The following is a 23,515-nucleotide window of genomic DNA, read 5'->3' as shown; positions in this document are numbered from 1 at the left end:
TTCGTCCTGGCCATTGCAAAAACAAATTTGTACTTTCCCCCAAAAACTCCACAACTTTGATCAGTGTGCTTGTTATGATGAATGCTATGAATTACATAACTATTTATGTCAGCTTTGGGGTAAACTGTTCCACAAATAGGTTAAATGGTCGGTCAAATGAAAAACTTTGTATACAGAATATCTGTGAATATGGTTATTGGGTTAAAATCAAGTATGCCTGATCTCTGTCTACACATTGCTATGACTGAATAAAAAAATATGGTTGATCTATACACACACACACACACACACACACACACACACACACACACACAATATATCCTCACTCTCTGGAGTGGAGGCTTTTTTAACTGTTGTAAATCTGTCTTCACTGTTTGACTCTGAAGAAGACGCTGCTCGTGTTGAAATGTTAGTTTTGTACCTTATTAAATTTGTTTGCCAGTTATTTCATGTGCTCCAGTCAATTCTACCTTTCCAGTATTCTGTCCTCGTCTGAGAGCACCAACCTCCCTTTGTGGAGGGGCTGTAGTGCAAGAGATTCCTATATATACATATATATATATGTGTGTGTGTGTGTGTGTGTGTTAATGTATCTCCCTTTGCCTAGTCCACCCATGTTCTGATCAGGTTCTGATCTGCATCCAGCTGTGGAAGTTTAAAGAGGCACAAATCAGTCACTGTTATTTGCGTCATTTATTCCGCATACAGGTGTCTTGAAAATAAAATAGACTGAGAGTCCAACAGTCTCACCTCAACATGTTTTCTTGAAGCTCATCATAATAAAGAGACACGTAAAGTATGAGATGACAACAGTGACAAAACACACTGAAACAAAAGTAAAAGAAAAAAAGAACACAAATGTAAACAAAAAACAAAAAAAAACAGACATCCAAGTCAGGAGAAGACCCACAAGACTGACGACGTCACACATAGCGAAATGCTGGAATAATAAAAGAATGACAGAGTGGAGAAAAGAACTGGAAACAAAAAGCTATGAAGGAGAGGCGTAAAGAGCACAGGGTAGAGGGTTGCATCAGAGATTCAGAGAGAACAGTATGATATGAAAATATAAAAGGACAGTTCTGACGTTTTTTTTAAGTTGGGTTGTATGAGGTACTTGTCGATAGTGTATTACCTGCAGTAGATGGTGGTCGGCACGCCCCCAATTTGGAGAAACAGTAGTACTGGCACAGAAGCAAAATATGGTAAATGCTGTGGAGGGGGTCAGCAGAAAAATTTGTTTTCGCCACCTAAACAAATCAATTTAATTGTAAGTGTACCCTATATTTAGAACATTTCCAATGCTTTACCACTGTATTATGCCACAGATCAGCCCTTACTTTTAGCATCTACATCTTAACCGTAGAACCAACTGATCTGCGGCCTTATACAGTGCAGTACAGCGCTGAAAATGTTCTAAACCTAGTCTACACTTATATTGATGATTGATTTGTTTAGGTGGGCACTGGGCAGTGATTTTATTTTATTACTTTATTTTTCGCTTTTTGAATTTCTCCGAACTGAGGGCGTGCCGACCGGCATCTACTGCAGGTACCATATACACTGCTGACTATCAATAAGTATCTCATACAACCCCACCTCAAGAACTATCCCTTTAAGGAGATATGAGAGACATTCATTGATTTGCAAACATCAAAACAGGTCTGCGTTTACTCTGTCCTTTTCCACTGCTATGTTTTAAATTAGGTTTCAGAACAGCAATATAGAATAGGTAATCATTAAGAGAAAAACAAACATTCGTAAAGTAAAATACAGAACACCTGATTTTTTTTTAAGCGCACACGACTCCTCAGGTATACTCCTATGCCCAAGGGTCACAAACTGTTCAAGATTAATTTGTTTAAAAATCACCCTTCAGTTAATGTCGGAACAGCTTCTTGCCAAAGCCCTCCCAGTTTATAGCCATGTTTTTTAAAGAGGTGAAGTACAATAGTGCTGGATTGAAGTTTAGGTCTGACCTCAGTGGGTTCCAGTAAGTTGCCAAAGGAGGAGGGAGTGACTGTTTTCTATCAAGGGAATATGCATGCCGAATTTAAACTCAGGACTGTGTTTTGCTGCAGTTAGGAGTTAGAGATGTTAGAGATGTGAAGCGCAGAAGCGAGGTTTTCTCCAAAGCTCAGCAGAACGACGAGCATCTCAAATCAACCGGGACTGAATTGGAGACGAGGTGTCCTACTACAGTATCTGCTGCAGGGACAGGGTGTCGCCAGAAGGGGGAGCAAGGTGGAGAGAGCTAGCTGGGGGGGGGGGGGGGGGGGGGGGGGGGTGAGGGTGAAATGAGTGCTGTGTTCAGTTACTGTGTGCAGTGTTGTGCAGCTCTGCAACCATCTGGAGTGATACAGTGTAAAGCGCTGTGAGGGGACACATCACACCGGCCAGTCATTCGCTCCGACGGCTACAATCTTAATCCCACGGAGAGGAAAAAAATAAAAAATAAATACGACATCAGATACAGTATCATGGGATCAGAGCAGAATCAAGACATCTACCCACTCAGACCGATAGCATGCAGTACGCTTTTAAAACAGTGAAAGAACAGAACATGGTGGCAAAAGTATCAATCGATTAGTTTCTTTTATTTAAATTGGATTTGTATAATGCAAAGGTACTTAAACACAATGAAAAATGAGATGAGTGTGATGTTGGCACTTTAATAGAGCTTACGGAGTTGACGTCACGCATTGTTGTCGGCATAGAGGTTGTCAGCCATGATGGGGGGAAGGGGGGGGGGGGGGGGCTGCGATAAATCCTGTGCTGTGTGTCAGATCTCGCTGCCTGTTGGGTTCTGCTCATGATTCAGAGAGAGATCGCCATGGTAGGTCAGTGCTGCTGCGTCAAGGACTGCCGTAGTACTGAACACAATCATTCACGGAGAAAACCGGACAACCGGAATATGTTTTTTCGCCGCTCCTGGTTGAGGAGCCGACGACCGGATCTACGTTGTAAATCGTGGTTAGTTTGTCCCAAACCCAGGTGCTTGGCATTGAGATTCAATTTCTTCTGGTAGGATCCTTGTTCTTCCTCTTTTCCCTTCTCCGTGACCATGATTTAATCAACTTTCAACCAAAAGAAAAAAAACACACATTTGCAGGTAACTATAGCAACTCTCAAGTCTGCCCTTAGAAAATGCCCCCCAACCCGCGTGACGTAACTCAACCCGCGTGACGTGACTCAACCCACGTGACGTAACTCAACCCGCGTGACGTAACTCAACCCGCGCGACGTAACTCCGCAAGCAGTATAAAGGGGAGCCATGCATCCATTAGGTTTTAGGCAGGCAGGACTAGCAATGCAAGACCTGGACAGGCCGCAGTGCACCCTGGGAGGGAAGAGGGGTGGTGGATGTAGGGGGGGAAACCAGTCACTCCAGATGGAACCAGAACACCAGGTTCTGAAAGCCCTGGACCTGGACCTGAGCCTCACCCTCAGCCAGACTCTGTGTTTTTGCCCGTACGCTGGAGGATGATCCAGCACTTCACCGGCTGACTGATCGTCTCGCTCTTAGCGTTTCTTTTGACAAAAACCCACTCAGTTAACTGACGCACACAGCAGCGTGGGAAGGTGTGGGTGGTGTTGACAGTTGAAGAAAGGGAGAGGTGGAGCGGATGAGAAAAGTCTGTGTGTGTGTGTGAAGTGCGTAGTGAGTCAGTGATAACACTTGTGAGTGTTATCAAATTGAAGCCAAGTGTTTGATAAAACTTCGGTACGAATGCCATCAGTCTGGACTGTATGAGAAGCAGGTGTGTTTGTCTATAAGCATGTGTCGAATTCTTACCGTTAAGTGTGTGCGTTTGTGTGTGCATGCATTGTATTTGGTGGATGTGTGGATGTGTGTGTGGAAGAGAGGGGGGGGGGGCGCTCATGGCTGTTTCCTGTGGGACGATGGCAGGGCGAGGGTGAGAGGTCAGTGTCTAGAGGGGGAGGGGGTTGGGGGGGCGGGGGCACAGTGGGGATGAGGTGAGGTCAGAGGTCAGATCCGGGGCAGCTGCTTCTCGATAAATTCCTTTACAGCTGCCATCTCCTGCAAGAGAGCGAAGAAGACGTCGGTACAGTGTAGAGACCCACATCACATCCAGGCATTATACTGGACACGGGCCGGCACAGTTCTTTAAATCAGTGGTTCTAAACTTCTTCACGTGGTCAAGGACCCCTAAATTAACAAAAATTAAGACCATAGCATGGGCCCCCATTTGATAAGATTTGGTCCCAGGGTCCAACGTAGCGTGGGTAAACCCAGCCTCCGCGTGACCTCTATGTACTATCAGTCACGAAGAAACGTACGTTACAGGCATAGTCTGTGACGTCACGTTGAAGGCTGGGTTTACCCAGGCTAGGGTCCACCATCTGATACGATTTTTGCTTGTAGAGGTTTTATTACAGAAAGAAAGTGTATGAAACCCATGAGCAAAACAGTCCTACATTCTGTCATGTTACTTATGGATGGAATTCTAGTGAAAATAACAATTCCCCTTTATGCTGAGGAGCCCCTGGAACCCCAGACCCCACTTTGAGAACCACTGCTTTAAATATCCAAAATTATCTCATGCTCAGTTGCAAGCACAGAAATACTTAGCCTGCTTTTATTTTTTTGAAATACAAGGGGAATTATGTAAAAAGTTCAAAAGTTTGTTTAAAGGATATGATTTTAATCATTTTGACTAGACCTTTCAAATTAAATGTATAAAAATATATATGTCGATATTAATTACCACAATTAATATTTGTAGAATATTGGCATACAAGGCAACACTGAAACATTTAATTTAATTGAGAATGCACTTCTCTTAGCTGGAAATTAAGAATAAAGACAGGAAAACTGTAGTTAATTTAATCATTTTGTTCCTCAAATTGAAAAGACTGTTGTTATAATCTTGAGCAAAATATACAGCAAAATAACAAAGAATATAATTTTAGTATACAGTATACAGACTAGGGAGGGATGCACCGATATGAAAATTTTGGCCGGTACGATAAACGATATTAACATTGCTGTTTTGGCCGATAACCGATATTTACCGATGTCAATATGATCTGTATAAAAACACATTTCTATGATAATCAAATTTTGTACATACTGAAAAACGCATGTAAACACTGAATTTGAAAAAGTTATGTATTTCCTTATTTCAAAAACATTTGGAAAAGCCCATAAATCGATTTACCGCATTGTTTTCTCTCAATGTGGAATTTTTGGCTGATACCGATAACCGATAATACCACTGCAACATCGGCCGATACCGATATGTTAAAAAATGACTAACATCGGCCGATACGATTGCCGATATATCGTGCATCCCTACATGTTTTCAACATTTTTGCATTCAGCAAACAAAAAATATTTGTGATATAAAGCAAATGGATGAATATTTGCTGTTTCAAGACAATGGATTGGTTCATTACTAGGCCAGAAAGGATCCGTTTAGGCTGCATTTTGAGGAGAAACCACTCTGATGAAATCATTGCAGCCTCTTGCCATGTGGCAACTGAAGCAGCTCATAATATGAGTTTTGCAACTAGGCAACCCTATTACCCTACAAGGTATGAACGACACCACAACAGTTCTCTTATATCCTCACTGATGATGCCATAGACATTGTGACATCATCACTGATGTCAGAAATTGTGACATCATCATCTATGACATCATCAGTGATCACGGATGATGTCATAGCATTGTGACTTCATTGTGATGTTATCAAGTGAGTGGTGTCATCGGTGATGCAAAGTTGAGCAATAGACCCTTCTCACGGGGGCCATTTTGTGTCAAAAAGGCAGGATAAACACAGGTGCAAGCAAAGCACTAATGAGGGTTTCCATCTTCCATGATTGGAAGTTGGAAACCTTCATTAGTGTTTTGCTTGCACCTGTGTTTATCCTGCCTTTTCGACACAAAATGGCCCCCGTGAAAAGGGTCTATTGTGCGCTGTGCATGCCAATAGAGCAGCCAAGCTAGTACAGTAGATGCACACAAAATGCACGCACGCACACAGACATCTTCCTAGTACCTGAGGACAGGAGCTGTGGAGGAGCCCTTGGTAGGTTCTGAAGGTGATCATCTGAGGGTTGACTATGGTCTTGAGTTTCTCTGCTGTCATGGCCCCAAACTGCACGGGGATCATGGGGTCCATCTCCCCGTGGCACTGCAGGATAGGCATGTTCTTGTAGCCGCTGGCACTCGACGCCTGCAGGGCCGGAAACAACACACACTTACTTACTGAACGTGGAAAGGGGGTCAGGGATTTTGACTGAATTAGTGTTACTGCCTGAACAACCAGATTAAAAAAGTGAAGAGTGAATCAATGTTGTCGAATTATTACCATTTGTTCACCAACAGATGGCGATATTTACTATCTCACTGGATTACAGACTCATTTGATTACGGATAGCAGAGTTCTGACTATCTGAGTCTTTTACTCGACAGGATTTTTTTTTTCTAGAACGTTTGGTTTGCAGAGGCAGAAGAAACCATGCTGCTTGTCCCCAGTAAAAGTGTGACTGTACCGGTGGGAAACTCTTGTGAAGTGGTAGCCAGCAGCTGAGGGCCACGACGCCCGCCAACTGCTGGTGGCAAGTCAGGGCGGTATAGAGGGACAAGGCCCCACCCTGCGGAGGAAGGGGGCAAGGAGAGAAAGAGGAAAAGAGAGAACAATTAATTTTGTAGAAAACAAAAAAATGCATAAATTAGCATTTATCTTTGCGTTGCAAATAGGGCTGGGTATTGGTTCAAATTTCAAGAATCGATTCGATTCCGATTCACAAGGTTCCGAATCGATTAATCCCTATTCGATTCGATTCCGATTCGATTAATTTCAATATCGATTTGGTTGGTGATACTAAAACATGTTTTTTGAGCTGTAACCTGAATTACATGATTGTCCAGTTATGTAACACAGGGACAGGGGTTCCCAACCTTTTTTGCGCGACCGGTTGTCAATTTTAAGTTTTTAAGGTTTTAGTTACACATATATTTACTCACCAGGTGGTGACAATGGGTAAATAACAGCCTTTTCATCTGTCAATAAAGACACTTTCACAATTATGCACAGTGATTTGATTTCAGCCTACCGTATATAATTTCTAAAAGTATGATCAAACATTTCCATTTATGTAGCCTACAGTATTTATGTTTTTGTTTCAACTACAAACATAAATAAACGATCGATATCAAAGGATTAAAATAAAAATTGATTAAAAATCGGAGAGTCGATTTTTCTAACCCAGCCCTAGTTGCAAATATGACTCCTGTGGAATACGCCACAGAAACCTGTTGAGTAAATTCACACCTGAGAGAAGCCACCCAGCAGTATGCGGTTGGGAGGAATCCCATTCTTGGCCTCATGATCAATGATGGCCTTGACTAGAGAAGAAAAGAAGACATGAAGGTAAGCACTGGCTGTTACTCAGCAGAGCAGGAACACATTCAAATTTCAAACACACACCTCAGATGTTCACGGGTCAGGATAACACGGTACAAAAACAAGGAGGAAACGTAACCTTCTGATATCTTTAAAGAACCCCCAAAGTCATGTTTTAACACGTATATAAAATACTCTACTTTGACTAATAATTTGTGCCCGATATGGTTCTTCCACACAAAAAGTTTAATTATCTTGTTAAAATCCTTAAAAAATTACTTCCTTCTCCCTCATAAAAAAAAACAAGAATCTGTAAATATGCAAATATAAAGTTTAACTGCTGGCTACTGAACAGTAACTGAACTGAACTGGATTGTTCTGCAAGTAGTTGTGATGTCACAAATCATGCTTGTAGGAAATCGCCTTTTCAGTGAACGACTGTGGATACAGCGTTCTAACATTCTGCACAGTAACGCTCAAACATCCAACTCAAGGGACAAGAAGAAAATCATATTTTTGAAAAACTGGCTCACGGTATGACTGCAAGTGTTGTCGGTGTAACCATAGCTCATAGAAAGAGCAGACATTTTGTAGTTTTAAACGTTAAACATGCTACAGCGTCAAAGCCCGCGCCGTATGCGCCGCGGCTGGCGAGCCTGCCAGCGCAACTCCCCGAAAATGTGACTCCACACTGCTGACGCGAACAGCGCAAGCATAATATCATGTCGATGGGGAGATAACAGGAGAGAGTGAAAGCTATTACCAAGTATATGCACTACATTCTCTCCTTGGGCTAACTTCTAGTCAATGAAAATCCTAGTTAAATCACAATTGACTCAGTTTATTGGGACTCCCCTGCGCCCCCCTCGTCAAGCTGATGTTTTAGTATACAGGACTAGCGGCCGTCGCTAAGTCGAGGGTGACGTTGTAGCATGTTTTCCTGCATTATTTTACTGTGTCTTTTATTGTTTATAATAATAGTTGAGACAGCAGCAGCCATGTTTCTCTCTGGAGTGTTTTCTACGACTCCTCTCGGGCATGAAAACCATTGTAGATTCAAGGACTATGTGGGCTTACTTGGTGCAGGGTGCCGCCAACCTCAAATATATACATCCTCTATTGACATTTGGCGTAAGCAAAGTCAAACTGGAGTCAGTTAAATATTCAGAATGCCAACGACCCTCCGGGTTATGAAGGTAAATAGCCTATGTCCATTGTCCAACAAGTTTTCTCAATTCATTTCCCTCTTTGCGATGTGATAAAGGTTTCTCAGTGAGTTATAGTTGATTGCCTCACTGAACTATCTGCTAATACCCAATTTTAGCAGCCTAATTTGATGTCCTGGCGTGGCAAGGCTGTGCTCCCAGCCCAGCGAGGTATTTAGCGCATAAAAGGTCCTTTTCAAAGCTCTTAGCGCAAAGTAATTGCGCGCTGCCGACGATAGGACAATGCCATCTATCCCCACATTTTTGCGCTGAAACGCCTGCTTTGGCATGTGGCACGCCTATGCCCAGTACAATTATAACAGGCATGTGCTTGTGCCCGCCCACAATTTGCATTGCGCACGGCGGTAAACGAGCGCAAACGCTAAATTAGCGATTTTAGGAAGATAGGGCCCGTAGGGTTTTCACCAGACAGTAACAATGGGCATATCTCATTCTCCCAGGGTTCAGACTGAGCTTGTTGTGACCCTTCGCCCACCTCCTCTCCTCAGCACAGACAGCTTCACACAGTCCACCTCCTCTCCTCAGCACAGACAGCTTCACACAGTCCACCTCCTCTCCTCAGCACAGACAGCTTCACACAGTCCACCTCCTCTCCTCAGCACAGACAGCTTCACACAGTCATTCATATGGTCACTGTGTTTTGAATTGATCGCATAAAAGCCGAAAGCATTTGCTACAAAATGTGATGAAGTGGGCTGTATCAGGCAGCTAGGTTTTCACCCTCCTTATACTGGTCTGTGATTGGTCAGATTCCTCAATACTGGAATAGATACAGATCTGTTTCTGCTCCTCTGTCTTTCTCACATCGCTCTCCAGCACATGCCGTCTTCTCCTGAATGGACCAGTAAAGCATAAATGCCACAGAAATCATATTTGAATAAAAGTGAATAAAAAAGGAGGGCTGACCCAAATGCTTCGAAGCTTCAATCGATGCGATTTCCAAATCAATATTCGAATGCTTTGTTTTTCGTCTTCAATTTATTTTTAAACAGTGATCCAACATTATTCAAAATGCATCGCAATTAATTATTATGACTTATTCCCTTAGACAAGGACATTTAACCTTAGTGATAGTTTTGTACCTCACAGCTCTCATACTTGCCAGCAGTGAAACTGCGACGGTAACAGTACCTGTGTACATATGAGCAAATTAGATTTTTATGGGCTATGGCTGTAATTTATTTGATGTGCTTATTGGACTTTTTTTTTATCCATTTTTGTTTCAATAAAAAGGAAAACCCTTGAAGTCTGATTTTTCTCCTTGCCTCTCATTGTCACTACGTGCCCCCCAGTCGAAGCTTCAAATCTATTCGAATACTTGTCAGTGAAGCTTCCAAGCCCAAAAATGGCATTTCGGGGACAGCCCTAGAGAACAGTAAACTCACTGCTCTCTGCTGCCTTCTTGATGCCAGCTTCGTCCTCCGGGGAGTCGGGGCTCAGACCCATGAGGTCGAACCTGCACACAAACACACGCAGAAAAACGCACAAAACGACATACACACAAGCATTTAAAAGACAACAACGCTACGTACAATCAGACTATTGTGCATGATTATGCAGGGGCATATTGTGGTTTCCAGGGAAACAATAGCATCCAGTGTTGTTGAGCTGTGAAGCCATCTGGCTTTCATGGCACCAACTCACCACGAGGGCATCGTCATCTTCATGTTGAGAGTGACGGGGATTCGTGGCCTGCGGACATGGAAGAAGGAAATATGATGAAGACACCGGTGTGAAGGGAGGGGAGAGGAAAACTCAGCAGACACGAGAGGAAGAGCGAGAGAGAGAAAAGCTTAGAGAGAAAGAGGGAGAAGGAGAGAGAGAGAGAGAGATGAGAACCTAAGTAGTGCGGGAAATTACCACCAGCCATGAGATAAATTAGGGCTGGGCGATAAAACAATAGCAATATATATCGGCGAGAGACACTTCATCAATACAATATGAAAATAGTTCAATATATATCGATATGTCCCTTGCTAATCGAGCGTGCTGTGAGTGACAGGCAAACAGCCAATTATAACAGACAAATTCTAAACTGCCCACCCGAACATTATTCACTGGCGGACCAGGCGTTTATTTCGTCTTCGCCTCGCACTATGAGCACATGGGAGAGAGCGGCTTAGCCCCCGTTTTTTCTCATGGTCTTTATTAAAAATAGGTCATTAAAAATGACCAATAATTATCGATATCGACTGATCGATATATATATTTTGTATCGATACATTTTTGCCCAGCCCTAAGCTAAATACTGGTGCATTGAATCTAGTCTACTGTACGCTATGATAGCCAAAGGCACCATCATCTGTAGCTCCTTTTTCAAAGCCCAAAGTGGCTGGTCAAATACTGGAAGTGTTTGTTAACTGGTTAATTTTGCAATCCTGCCTCAGAGGCAGTGAAAGAAGAAGGAAGAAGAGGCTGATTATAAAACCTGACAGACAGACAGACAGACAGACAGACAGACAGAGAGACAGACAGACAGGCAGACAGACAGACAGAGAGACAGACAGACAGACAGACAGACAGACAGACAGATGAGGGGAAAGACTTACGCGTGGGGGCAGATGTACTTGACATGCGGCAGTCGGATTGCCGTCATGGAGTCTGCCCACCCATGCCTGACAGAGAGAGAGAGAGAAAGCAGTTCTTTGTCTCTCGTACAGTTTGTCCGTTCTCAGCACAGAGATTGATACTCAGCAGATCAAACCCACACACAGCTTGTTACAATGCATTAGCTCCATATAGCGCTCAACAGTCACGTGACTTTCCAGCACCGGAAGCGAGTTCCCCATTCATTTTCTCCATAGACATTTCAGAAGAAAATAATTCCCGCACAACATCCAGTAACTGGCAAACTTTATTACGACGTTTCGGTTGATCAGACCTTCATCAGGTTAAAAAAAAATGATTTAGATTTTTTTTTTACCTGATGAAGGTCTGATTGACCGAAACGTTGTAATAAAGTTGGCCAGTTACTGGATAGTGTGCGGGAATTCTTTTCTTCTGCTTATGGACTCTATCCTCCGACGCACCTATCCATAAGATTGTGAGGGTGTGCATCGGCTCTTCTTTCAAGTTTTGACTCCATAGACATTTAGGAAAATCCTTATATGATGAGTTTTAAAGCTGGAACCAAGCCAACCTGTGATCTACTGAATCGTGGGTGACCATAAAACATTTCACGTTTTAATTTTTTGTTCTTTGCAAAACGACATAGCCCGACATAGCTTGCAAAACGCATAGGTTGCAAAACGCAAGGTATTTGCATATCAATTAAGAATATAAAAGAATATGAGATATCACTGAATTAAATAAGGATCATAGCGCACAGGCCTTCTTGAGGCATCCTCTCTGCCCATGGTAGGATTGCCTTTTCCCCGGGAGGGTCTGGTGAGACGAAGGAGGAGCCCGGCCTGGATTCACCCACAGGGCCTTAGACCCTCCATGCACCGAAGGGTCTTTCAATACTGCGGTGTAGCACTAAACTCTATTGCAGCGGATTGGGGCGTGATCAACCCTTCCGCGGGCAACGTTGCAGACAGAGTAGGAAGGCTGATCCGTGAGAGGCTGCTTCTGGGACGAGGGTCGGGGTCTTAATCGGCCTCGGCTGGATCTACTGGGGCGAGGGTGTATGATGTTGACAGACCCGAAACACCTTACGACCCCAGCTAACATCACTGATGACGCGTCCCAGCGCATGCTGTAGTATGTATTTTAAACATAAATATAAGAAACATCACTCACTCACCCTGAGTCTCCCAAGCCATGAAGAAAAATCACCTGTAGCACGAGAAGAGCAGATGTTAAGACTTTTCCTTCTCAGAATTTAGAACGAGTGAAGCTTTACATTACTCTCACACACTCTCACACAGAAACACGCACAGAAGCAGAGAGGCTTTCTGCATCTTCAGCAGGGATTGACATTTACTGTTGAAGGGATGGAACCTGTGACCTCCCAGTGACAGTATTCACCTTATTCTCTGTCCATGTCCATACAAGGACGCTTCTGCATGACGTCATTTTGTAATCGTCTTTCCGGTTTTAGACACGGAAGTAGATTACGCCTACCGTAGTCATCTTTAGACTTGCCAAAAAGCTGTTTTCAAGCAAAAAAACCCAAACTGTTATAAAGTTTTAATATTTTTCGGGTGAGAACGTAACATACATGTGACCAGTTTATCAGAATAACGCCTATTTGGAAATATTTAACGAGCAGCGAGGACTGGGAGCGCTGGCTGTGCTGACACCGGTCGGACTAGCTATCTGTCAAACCCCACTGTAGGCTTACTGGCAGTGAGAAAACACCGTCGACGTGCTTGTGTAACTAACGTTAAATGCAGACCGGGTAACAGCCATCGGCTCCTCGCAGCAGTAACGCTATGAACACGTCACTGAAGTTGGCCGCAGTGTCGCTTAATTCTGAATGTTTCCAAACTTCATTCATTATTATATAGTGACGTTTTGTTTTGAAATTGGGCGCCGACTAGCGCTGAACCGGGAGAACAAATACAATTGCGTGTAACGCGGAAAAGAGAGGAAAAGTGGGCGTGGCGAATAAGGTGAATATTAATGTCCATGTTACACTTTAAAGATGACAACAATCTAATGAACAGGAAGGAACAAGCCTGCTTTTGTCAATGAAAGGGAACAGAATGTCAAAATAATAATAATAATAAAATAAAAACATCTTTGAACCTTGTGCCAATCCCACATTGCATTGGTATTGTATTGTGTTGTACACCATGTACTACTGGCAGGCGTGTGTATTGTGTTGTACACCATGTACTACTGGCAGGCGTGTGTATTGTGTTGTACACCATGTACTACTGGCAGGCGTGTGTATTGTATTGTGTTGTACACCATGTACTACTGGTAGGCGTGTGTATTGTGTTGTACACCATGTACTACTGGCAGGCGTGTGTATTGTGTTGTACACCATGTACTACTGGTAGGCGTGTGTATTGTGTTGTACACCATGTACTACTGGTAGGCGTGTGTATTGTATTGTGTTGTACACCATGTACTACTGGTAGGCGTGTGTATTGTATTGTGTTGTACACCATGTACTACTGGTAGGCGTGTGTATTGTATTGTGTTGTACACCATGTACTACTGGCAGGCGTGTGTATTGTGTTGTACACCATGTACTACTGGCAGGCGTGTGTATTGTGTTGTACACCATGTACTACTGGCAGGCGTGTGTATTGTATTGTGTTGTACACCATGTACTACTGGTAGGCGTGTGTATTGTGTTGTACACCATGTACTACTGGCAGGCGTGTGTATTGTGTTGTACACCATGTACTACTGGTAGGCGTGTGTATTGTGTTGTACACCATGTACTACTGGTAGGCGTGTGTATTGTGTTGTACACCATGTACTACTGGTAGGCGTGTGTATTGTGTTGTACACCATGTACTACTGGTAGGCGTGTGTATTGTGTTGTACACCATGTACTACTGGTAGGCGTGTGTATTGTATTGTGTTGTACACCATGTACTACTGGTAGGCGTGTGTATTGTGTTGTACACCATGTACTACTGGTAGGCGTGTGTATTGTGTTGTACACCATGTACTACTGGTAGGCGTGTGTATTGTGTTGTACACCATGTACTACTGGTAGGCGTGTGTATTGTGTTGTACACCATGTACTACTGGTAGGCGTGTGTGTACTGGTGCCAAAACAAGTAGAAGAAGAAGAAGGTGCCAACCTCCCATTGTTACCAAGACAAGCTCTCTCTGCCAGTTCCTATGCAGGCCGCGCGCCACAGAGACGCCATGAAAGGGAATGACAACAATTTGGAGCGCTGGCAGCAACACAATGGCCTTTTGGCTCGAACAATCAGAGACGCAAGCGTCTTCGTGAAGATCAAAACAATGTTGTTTTCTCGCAGCACTTGAGACGTTTCACCACTGAAAGCAGCGACGGTACGCTTTCTTTGATCCTGTTTAACGAATCCCCTCGCTGAAGCCGACAGCCCAATAAAATCAGAGCCACTCGACTCCAGCAAAATGGCTTTCTCGCTCCTCTACTTGTTGCAGCCGCTGCTACACGTGTGGGGGTTCCCTCCATTAGATATAGGCACTGTTGTGTGTGTGACATTCACAGGGTTCACACAGACATTACAACAAGATGAAATTCAGGGACTTTCAAGTACTTTTTCAAAAGCACAATATTTTCCATTTTCAAGACTTCACACAAAGCAAATAATTCATTTTCAAATATTATAATTTGCCCCAAAGAGGGCATCAAATTTGAATGACAGATTGTGCCGTTGACAAGTGAATTCTACTATCAATCCTGTGAGCGGGATGGGCAAAATATTTGTCTACTGTCAATTTAAAATTGAGTTTGAACTTTGAACGGCGCCAAATGTAGCAAAACAGGCCAGACTGGGTCACCGGGGCGTCTGCTCTCTCATCCAGAAGAAGCTCAAAATGTAGATTCACGGGAGGAGACAGGAGACTCACTGTCAGAAGCGAGCGCGAGTGAAATGCTGACTATTACAGATTGGATCTGATCAGTGCACACAATCCAAAGACCATCGCTAACATCAATAACATTAAAATACACTGATTATCAGAGATGCACAAGCCATTTTTTTGCAAGTCCAAGTCAAGTCTCTTATGGCGGTCATGAGCAGGACCGTGACTGACCTGTCAGGCGCCTGATAAATGAGTTTGATGTGGGTTCGATCCAGCAGCATTTATTTTGATACTGCAGACGTTGCATTTAGCGAACGGTGTTGTTTTGGGCCTTGAGTGAAGTTGTTATAGCCAAAGGTTATGACAAATTCTCTTCATGGTTCCAAATCAAGCACAGCCAAATTGTCTGGATGAGAGGAGCACTACAGCAGTGATGCTGTGATGGTCTGCTGTAGTTTTGTGCAGCCAGATGTTAGTATTAGTAACATGTTATTTAATGCTGGACCAGAATCAAAGATGGAACGCTGGAAGTAAAGACAGTAAATCCACATTTCCCCCATGCCCCAAAATAAATGGCAATACAGGGCCAAAATGGCGGGATCGACGGGTGTTGTTGTCTTGCACACAGGTTATTTATAATTTGATGGGTTGATAATTCGGCGCCCATCTGGGACACAGAAGCAGATTAAGGGATGGGATTAGAGAGCTCTGGAGTGCAAGTAAATACCCACTCCCCATTCGTACATGAAACATCCAATCAGAACAGATCTGGAGAGAATGGCTAGAGAGAATGGACAGGACAGGGAATGTCACAGGTTTGATTGTGTCCTTGAGCAAGACACCGATCCCCCCCTCTCAGTGTTTATAAAGCGCTCTGGATGATAATGAGAGAATCAGCTAAATAAAATAAAAAAGTCATTTAAATATGGCCGAACTCACTGCGGCGGTCTCCTTTTCGGTCCCAGACACCGTCACGGCCTCGGCGAGCAGCGGCACAGACATGTTGTTGCCACACATACACTGTAGGGGGTGCTGTGGACAGGGAGGACAGACAAGTCAAGTTCAACCGGTGCTATTGTTTGCGGATGTTAATTTCTTCGCTGGATATGAAGATTTTGGTTCATGGATGTTGATATTAATATATATGACATTAAATTAGGGCTGGGCGATAATGCATTATCATAATTTATCGTCTTTCAGTGGAATCATATTGTGATGACATGAAGATATTTTAATATTGTGACATTTCTGCTGTCTAAATTGATGACGACAAGTAAATCTTACTTTAAAAATTAATAAAATGAGGTATGGTAGGAACATTGTTTGAAATTTTCTCTTATCACACCTAACATTACCATTCGGTTCAATGAGATAAACATGAATTTGATTATTTAACCAAATTTTGCATACATGAACTCAGAAAAATCCTTATGATTATCGTGATATCGATTTCAACCATATCGCCCCCAGCAGCCTTACTTTAAACATTAAGTTTGACCATTGTATAGTTGAAGATTCTTCTCGACAAAAACAAATATCCCCGGTGAAATTAAACAACTTACAATTTTGTGCAATTGCTAAACTTTTCAGACTAATTTTCAGCAGTACGTTTCCAGACTTTCCAGGCCGGATGCATAGGAACCTTGTGACTTCTCGCATGGCAATGAGATTATAACCAGACACATTTAGAAACACTATGGTAATACAGGCTTCCGATTTCTCCTACAGTACTGGAGCTGCTCCACTGACACTGAATGGGAGGATGGACTTTGTCGAGAGGTTCTGGATGTAAAAGCTCACACAAATAATCAAGTCAGTTTGCATTAAATCACATTAAAGTGCAGCGATGTGGTTTCTCTGGTGTCTAGGTCTGCTAGCTACAGTATGAGCATGGATCATGATCTCAACTGAGTGAGCTCAATGAAGCAGCTATATTCTATCTTGTGTTGAATTTTATTTCTGTAACTGCAGTAAGAAGAAATTAAGCATGAAAAAAGACAGGGAGATGTTCATGGGATGTTGAGCGCGGACTCGGAGGAGATAATAAAACACATTTAACAGGCATAAAGTACAATCCTCTCTCTCCAGCCGGAGAAGCAAAATGCTCCAAACACCCACGACCGACATTATTCAAATTCTAGAACGAGAGCTTATTCAAAATACGACGCGCAGGACAGGTGGTACGCGTGTCGTCCGGTGGCCCCCTGTACACTGCAGGTTTGCAGTCGAGGCCTCAACGCCGATCACAATGAGCGGGTCCGCCTGACCGTCACAACTCTGCTCGGCCATCAATACAGCCATTCACCCTCCCTCCCCTCCCCCCATGTGGCCCTCTGTTGGGGGACAGGCAGGGACAATAGAGCTGAACATGGGTCTGCTTCTGAACCTAAAGAGTAGTCACGAGAGATGAGAGGGAGGGAGGGGGGGGGGGTCTGCAGTGCACTGCAGTCAGCAAGTCGTGGGACTCATTAACTAAATGAAATGTACTCCCGCTAACTATGTTCAGGTTATTATTACCCACACACAACGCCTGTAAATTGCCCCTGTGCGCTGCTGCAGGCGGGCTGCTCCGGTGCTCAGTGAGTCAGCCGTCGATAACAGCATGAGATCATGTTATTTGACAGGAAACACCAGCAGTCAAGTCAAGTCAAGTCAAATTTTATTTATATAGCACCTTTCATACACAAAGGCAATTCAAGGTGCTTTACAAAAAAAATAATCGAAAAAACAAGCAGCAAAGCAATGCACATATAAAAAAAACACATAAAAAACACAGCCGACAGTTTTAGTTAAAATATATACTCAAATTAACAAACATGAAACATTATTTCTGTTTTAAATAAGTTACAAGGCATTCTTCAGTATTATTATTACATGCACAGTCCATTTGTTGGAAATGTACAGGAATCTTTTTTTTTAAATTACAGGCCGAGAGAGGCAGTAGTTTAGTAGCAGTTAAAAGCAAGAGTAAACATAAAGGTCTTTAGCTTGGATTTAAAAATAGGCAGAGTAGGGGCAGATCTAATGTGTTCAGGGAGTTTGTTCCAGTTATGAGAGGCATAGTGGGAGAACGCGGCTTCACCATGTTTTGATTTGGTCCTTGGGACAATTAGTAGACCAGTGCCTGAAGATCTCAGGGATCTGGATGGTTCATAGTGTAGAAGCATTTCAGAGATGTAGTGTGGGCCTGACCCGTTGAGAGATTTGTAAACTATTAGCAGAATTTTAAAGTCTATTCTAAGATTTACTGGCAGCCAATGCAGGGATTTGAGAACTGGTGTAATGTGTTCAGCTTTCTTGGTTCTTGTTAGAACTCTAGCAGCCGCATTCTGAATGAGCTGTAGTTGTTTAATAGCTTTTTTGGGAAGACCATTGAAAAGACTGTTGCAGTAGTCTAGCCTGCTAGAAATGAAAGCATGAATTAGTTTTTCAAGATCTTGTTTGGACATATAGCCTCTAATCCTTGCTATATTTTTTAGATGATAGAAGGCAGATTTTCTTATAAGCTTGATGTGGGAGTTGAAATTTAGATCAGAGTCAATAATAATGCCAAGATTTTTTACCTGGTCCTTTGGCTTCAAAGATAGGGATTCGAGGTGAGCAGTAACTTTGAGCCTATCTTCTTTTTTGCCGAAGACAATTATCTCTGTTTTGTCTTTATTAAGTTGGAGAAAATTCTGGCACATCCAATCATTAATTTGCGCAAGGCACTGACACAGTGTCTCTATGGGGGCATAGTCATCCAATGAGAGGGCTATGTAGAGTTGGGTGTCATCTGCATAGCTATGATAAGCTATTTTGTTTTTTTGCATAATTAGGCCCAGAGAGAGCATATAAAGGTTAAACAGGACAGGACCTAAAATTGATCCTTGGGGTACCCCACATGTCATTTTGGTTTGTTCAGATGTGTAGTTGCCAATGGAGACAAAGTAGTTCCTGTCTTGCAGATAAGATCTGAACCACTCTAGGACCGTGCCGGAAAGCCCGACCCAGTTTTCCAGTCTGTCCAATAGAATTTCGTGGTCAACCGTATCAAAGGCAGCGCTGAGGTCTAGTAACATTAAGATTGAGATTTTACCTGAATCAGTGTTCATTCGGATGTCATTTATAACTCTGATAAGCGCAGTTTCGGTGCTATGATGGGGTCGGAAGCCTGATTGGAAGGGATCTAGGAGATCATTGGAGGATAGAAAGGTATTGAGTTGTTGGTAGACAGTTTTTTCGAGTATTTTGCTAATAAAGGGAAGATTTGATATTGGTCTGTAATTGCTGATTATAGAGGGGTCGAGGCTACGCTTCTTAAGCAAGGGCTTAACAACTGCAGTTTTTAGAGATTTTGGAAAAATGCCTGTAAGAAGAGAGGTATTAATTATCTTCAGTATGTCGGTCGCCAGGCAACTGTAGACATTTTTTAGAAAGCTTGTTGGCAGGGTGTCTAGGCAACACGATGAGGATTTAAGGCCTCGTATCGTTTCTTCTAGTTTCTTATGGTCAATGACATTGAACTGAGTCATGTTAATTAAGCACCTATTTTGTGGGTGCGGCGGAGCCACATTTGTTCTTGATGTGGAAATAGTTAGTCTGATATTTATAATTTTATCCCTAAAGAAGGTCGCAAATTCATTGCATTTGACATTGGATAGAAGATCAGGGGCAATTTGTGGGGGGGGGTTTGTCAGCCTGTCAACAGTGGCAAAAAGAGTGCGAGCGTCATTGGCGTTTTTGCTGATAATGTCGGAGAAGAAGAATTTTCTGGAATTTTTTAGTTCCTGGTTGTAGGAGTGAAGACTATTTTTATAGATGTCATAGCAGTAAAAGTCTCTGCCCCGGCCCGCGTATCATGACACACGGCGCGGGACGGGGCGGGACAGGACAGGGCGGGCAGACAACTGTGTTGCCTGATTGGCAAATAGGCGATGAGGAGACAGGGAGGTGAGTGAAAGAAAAAGGGGACAGGTTAATGTGTAAACCATGTGTGTGTGATTTGACTGCATGAATGTTAAAATCCCACCACCGTTGTGGTCAATGTAATTAACACATGCCATAACGCCGCCAATCAAATGCTGCTAAATGTTTGACTGTGACTAGATCGACCAGCCACTTTGACACAGGTCATCATTTTGAGGTCATATTCTATTGGCTGGTAAAAAAAAGTCATTTTTTTGCCTTGCATCCTGACCTTGAACGAGTAAATGAAAAGAGAGGATATTTGGTAGTAGGGCTAGATGCTGGGAAATAATTTCAGTAAAGTTACGATGCGAGTTTTATGGCATCAAACTGATAAAATCATTGAAATGTTCAATGTTTTGTTTTCTAGAGGTTTAACAGGCATTGAGGACATCCACTGACCAAGCTCTGGTTCTGTTAAAGTAAGCGAAATGTCATGGACAACATCCAACACAGACAATGATCAACATGCACAATAATAAGATCAATTCATTGTCATCAAATTTGAATTCACTGCTCGAAGCAGAGGTATAACCCGGGTCTAGAGGGGGAGCAGACAGGAAGAGAGGGACTCGGGTAGCGTGACCGAAACTAAAGCAGACAATGTGAGACAGTGAGTGAAAGTGGAAAAATGAGTGAGGAAGGTCAGGAGTTAATACACATTAATCTGTATATTATAATCAGGGACACCACTAGGTCAACCCATAATGTAACCACCTGATCAGTAACAAGTACACCAAGCTCTCTTCTAAGAGCAACATGGTGTGCTATATTACCATACCCTTTCTGCCTCTTCATTGTTCACTAGACATTCACAATGACCCATAAACAGAGCAGCCCGGTGTGTTTATCAAGGCACGCTTTAGGAAACAATGGCTCACTTCACTTCTGGAGAGGTCTGGTGCCTTAAAAATAGACCTGCTGCTCAGCGTAGTCCACTTCTTAAGGTTGTGTCTAAAAAAAGGGTTTGTTCCAACACACTGGTGGCAATTTAATCTGATGTATTGCCATCACTGATGCATGCATCTTGTGTCGGTCAGTCAGTGCCCTCCTTAACCTCCGGACTCAATGCAGCAACAGGCCCGCCTGCATATTTATGTTTTTCTCCTGCGCTATTTTCCAACGTGCCTAGCAGCCAGCGGTGGAAAACAGTTAACCCGTGGGTGGAGATGTACCAACTGCACGTCCACCTCTAGGCAAAGCCTTCAAACCTGGGGGGGTGACACAAATAAGGATGCCGCCGCCGCCTGTGCAGAAGAACATCACGAGTCTCCTCCTAGCATCATGACTCCAATTAGATTCAACAACAGAGAAGATGAGAGATCTCCGTTGAGAGAGAGACTGCTTTGAGGGCGAATGAATGAGCAGCACCAGCTCTGCCGTGGCGTTACTGATCAATGAATGGCAGGCAAATTATGGGATAACGTTAATATGCGGCTAGGGTGACAGGAGGCAGCCGCTGGTGAATAGCTTGCTTTTTAGCCTAGTGTTACGTTACAGCTCTGCTGCAGTTAAATGGCTATAGTAGCTACTAGCTTCACCACTTCAACAGAGTACGGGTGCGTAAAGCTAACCGTTAAAAGCTAGCGACCTTTCAGTGGCTTGTCAAATAAAATGATGTCAACTGAAGTGGGGGAAGGGGTGTGGGTGCAGAGACAATGGTTAGAGGAGAAGCAGTTTAGCTCTGAACGTTAGCGCGATGAGAGAGAGAGCATCATCAGACAACTGTGTGATGGTATTCCGCAGGGAGAAACTGCACAGCATCAAAAGGTGGATGGACTATTGGACTATTTAACGCCAGGCTACATCCTCCCCTACCGCCCCGGCTTAATCCCGTTTTAGCTAGCCACACACACAATGAATAGCGCTAGTAAAGCTAGCTAACCGCACACACACACAATCTGTATTGTCTGCTGCCTCTCGTGTCGCCCCCGGTCTCTTTCAGCTAGCCTCGGCTAACGGCTCAAATTCGTGCGAGACGTTTACAGCACCGTTTGGTTGACATACAGAACCCACTTAGCACCCGACCGCTCCGAACGGGGTTCAGTTCAAACACGATAAAGTGGTAAAATGTCACCTGCGGCCCGCTAATACAAATCCATACACTCACCGCTTGCTGTCCCAGTTCAACAACGGAACTTCCGCTAACTGGCCGCACACGGGCAGGGGGCGGGGCCTAGCCGCGGTGACGTTTCAGCAGAGCCACACCCTTTGCCTTCGCCGTCCTAGGGCAAACGTTATCACCTCCCATTATGTTCCTAGGGGAATATCGCCTCCTAGTATCATGCTTCTCCCACAGCCACTCGTTTTATATTCTGACCCGTTTATGCGTTGTAATTAACTAAACAACAACAACCTCAGTTTAAAATCAACATTGCATACCAAATAGTATATAAAATATGCACAGTACAAAATATACAAATTCATAACCATCATACATTCGTGCATGCACATATATACGGTATATATATATAAATATATATATATATATATATAGAGGGAGAGAGAGAGAGATAAGGAAGAAGACAACATATATATATAAAATTTCACAAATTATTTTTCCATTTCTCTTTATTCTGAAATAAATTAACATTCTTGGAAAGAACTGCACAATCAATGCTTTCAAAATATTCCCACCCCTAACATTCCAGACTGGGTTTACACATCCCTGTGAATGTACTCAGAAGCTGCTGCAGAGCAGACTGAACTGAGACACAGCTAGCTAGTGCATTGATGACATCATGAATCAAATAAGAAAGTAAGGTGTGAGATGCATTTTTTTTATTTGCTTTCCTCGTTCACTTTGGTAAAACAGTTCTGTCAAATGGCAACATGCCATGAATGTGAATCTGTCCTGTTTGTTTGAAAAGCTTTTGGAGATATGTTTTCATCCCCCTCTTGTGATCCGATAAGATGTGACACAGCAAGACAAGATATAACGCAATCTAACTGAAGGGGAATTCATTTTGAAGCTTTCATTCAGTTTTCCTGATTTAGTTTTCAAATGAGGAAATCAACGCAGAGGGGTTGCTCCTCCACTGCAGGGGGAGGGCAGGTTGGCTTGGGTCCAATAACGGCCTCCTCTCCTCTAATCTCTGTGAAGCAGATTTCCCTCAGGTGAGAACAAATCTACGAGCCGGACCCTCCAGACGATTCATCCAATCAGAGAGAGAGACACGATTCATCCAATCAGAGAGAGAGGGAGAGAGAGACAGCGAAAGAGAGAGACACGATTCATCCAATCAGAGAGAGAGAGGGAGAGGGAGGGGGAGAGAGAGAAACATAAGGGAAAGCAAATGGAGTGTTTTGGACTGAGTTTGATCTATTGGTGATTGGCCCACAGATGGGATGTCGGAGTTACACAACAAACCACTAGGTGGCAGGAAGCATCCAGATAATCAGTGGGCCATTTTGGTATGATGCAGTTACACTTGGGGTGTCCAAGTGTAACTGCGGGGTGTTTTTAATGGGGGCCCAGATTAGATAATGTGAAAATATCGGGGAGGCCAGCTGTTTCTCGCATCATATGGATCATAAAAAATA

The 23,515-nt window shown here is 43.3% G+C and overlaps 1 protein-coding gene across 3 annotated transcripts; it reads right to left on the bottom strand.

Moving 5' to 3' along the window:
* Positions 1-691: 691 nt before the first annotated feature.
* On the bottom strand, positions 692-22,125 carry lypla2 (lysophospholipase 2). 3 transcript variants are annotated; one of them, XM_083646335.1, is made up of 10 exons: positions 22,083-22,125; positions 15,965-16,057; positions 12,344-12,379; positions 11,152-11,217; positions 10,247-10,294; positions 9,988-10,058; positions 7,305-7,378; positions 6,523-6,624; positions 6,027-6,203; positions 692-4,042 (listed from the first exon to the last, which is right to left on the bottom strand). In XM_083646335.1, the coding sequence occupies exons 3-10, from the start codon at positions 12,364-12,366 to the stop codon at positions 3,992-3,994; spliced, it is 612 nt and encodes a 203-aa protein (XP_083502461.1). In that variant the 5' UTR covers positions 12,367-12,379; positions 15,965-16,057; positions 22,083-22,125; the 3' UTR covers positions 692-3,991. The 3 variants fall into 3 exon arrangements, with proteins under 3 accessions (XP_083502461.1, XP_083502459.1, XP_083502460.1); XM_083646333.1 differs by having other exon boundaries at positions 12,348-12,379; positions 22,083-22,119; XM_083646334.1 differs by lacking the exon at positions 22,083-22,125 and adding an exon at positions 20,854-20,871 and having other exon boundaries at positions 12,348-12,379.
* Positions 22,126-23,515: the final 1,390 nt, after the last annotated feature.

This window comes from Poromitra crassiceps (genome assembly GCF_964638095.1).
Source record: "Poromitra crassiceps genome assembly, chromosome: 11".
NCBI lineage: Eukaryota > Metazoa > Chordata > Actinopteri > Beryciformes > Melamphaidae > Poromitra > Poromitra crassiceps.
The sequence above is the reverse complement of the archived record's forward strand: the minus strand, read 5'-3'. Positions and strand labels throughout refer to the sequence as shown.

Coding starts and splice junctions, on each gene's coding strand:
- lypla2 (XM_083646333.1), bottom strand. CDS start 16,042: ATGTGTGGCAACAACATGTCTGTGCCGCTGCTCGCCGAGGCCGTGACG. Junction 12,380..15,964: donor CCGAAAAGGAGACCGCCGCA/GTGAGTTCGGCC, acceptor CTCGTGCTACAG/GTGATTTTTCTTCATGGCTT. Junction 10,059..10,246: donor AAGATGACGATGCCCTCGTG/GTGAGTTGGTGC, acceptor GTTTGTGTGCAG/GTTCGACCTCATGGGTCTGA.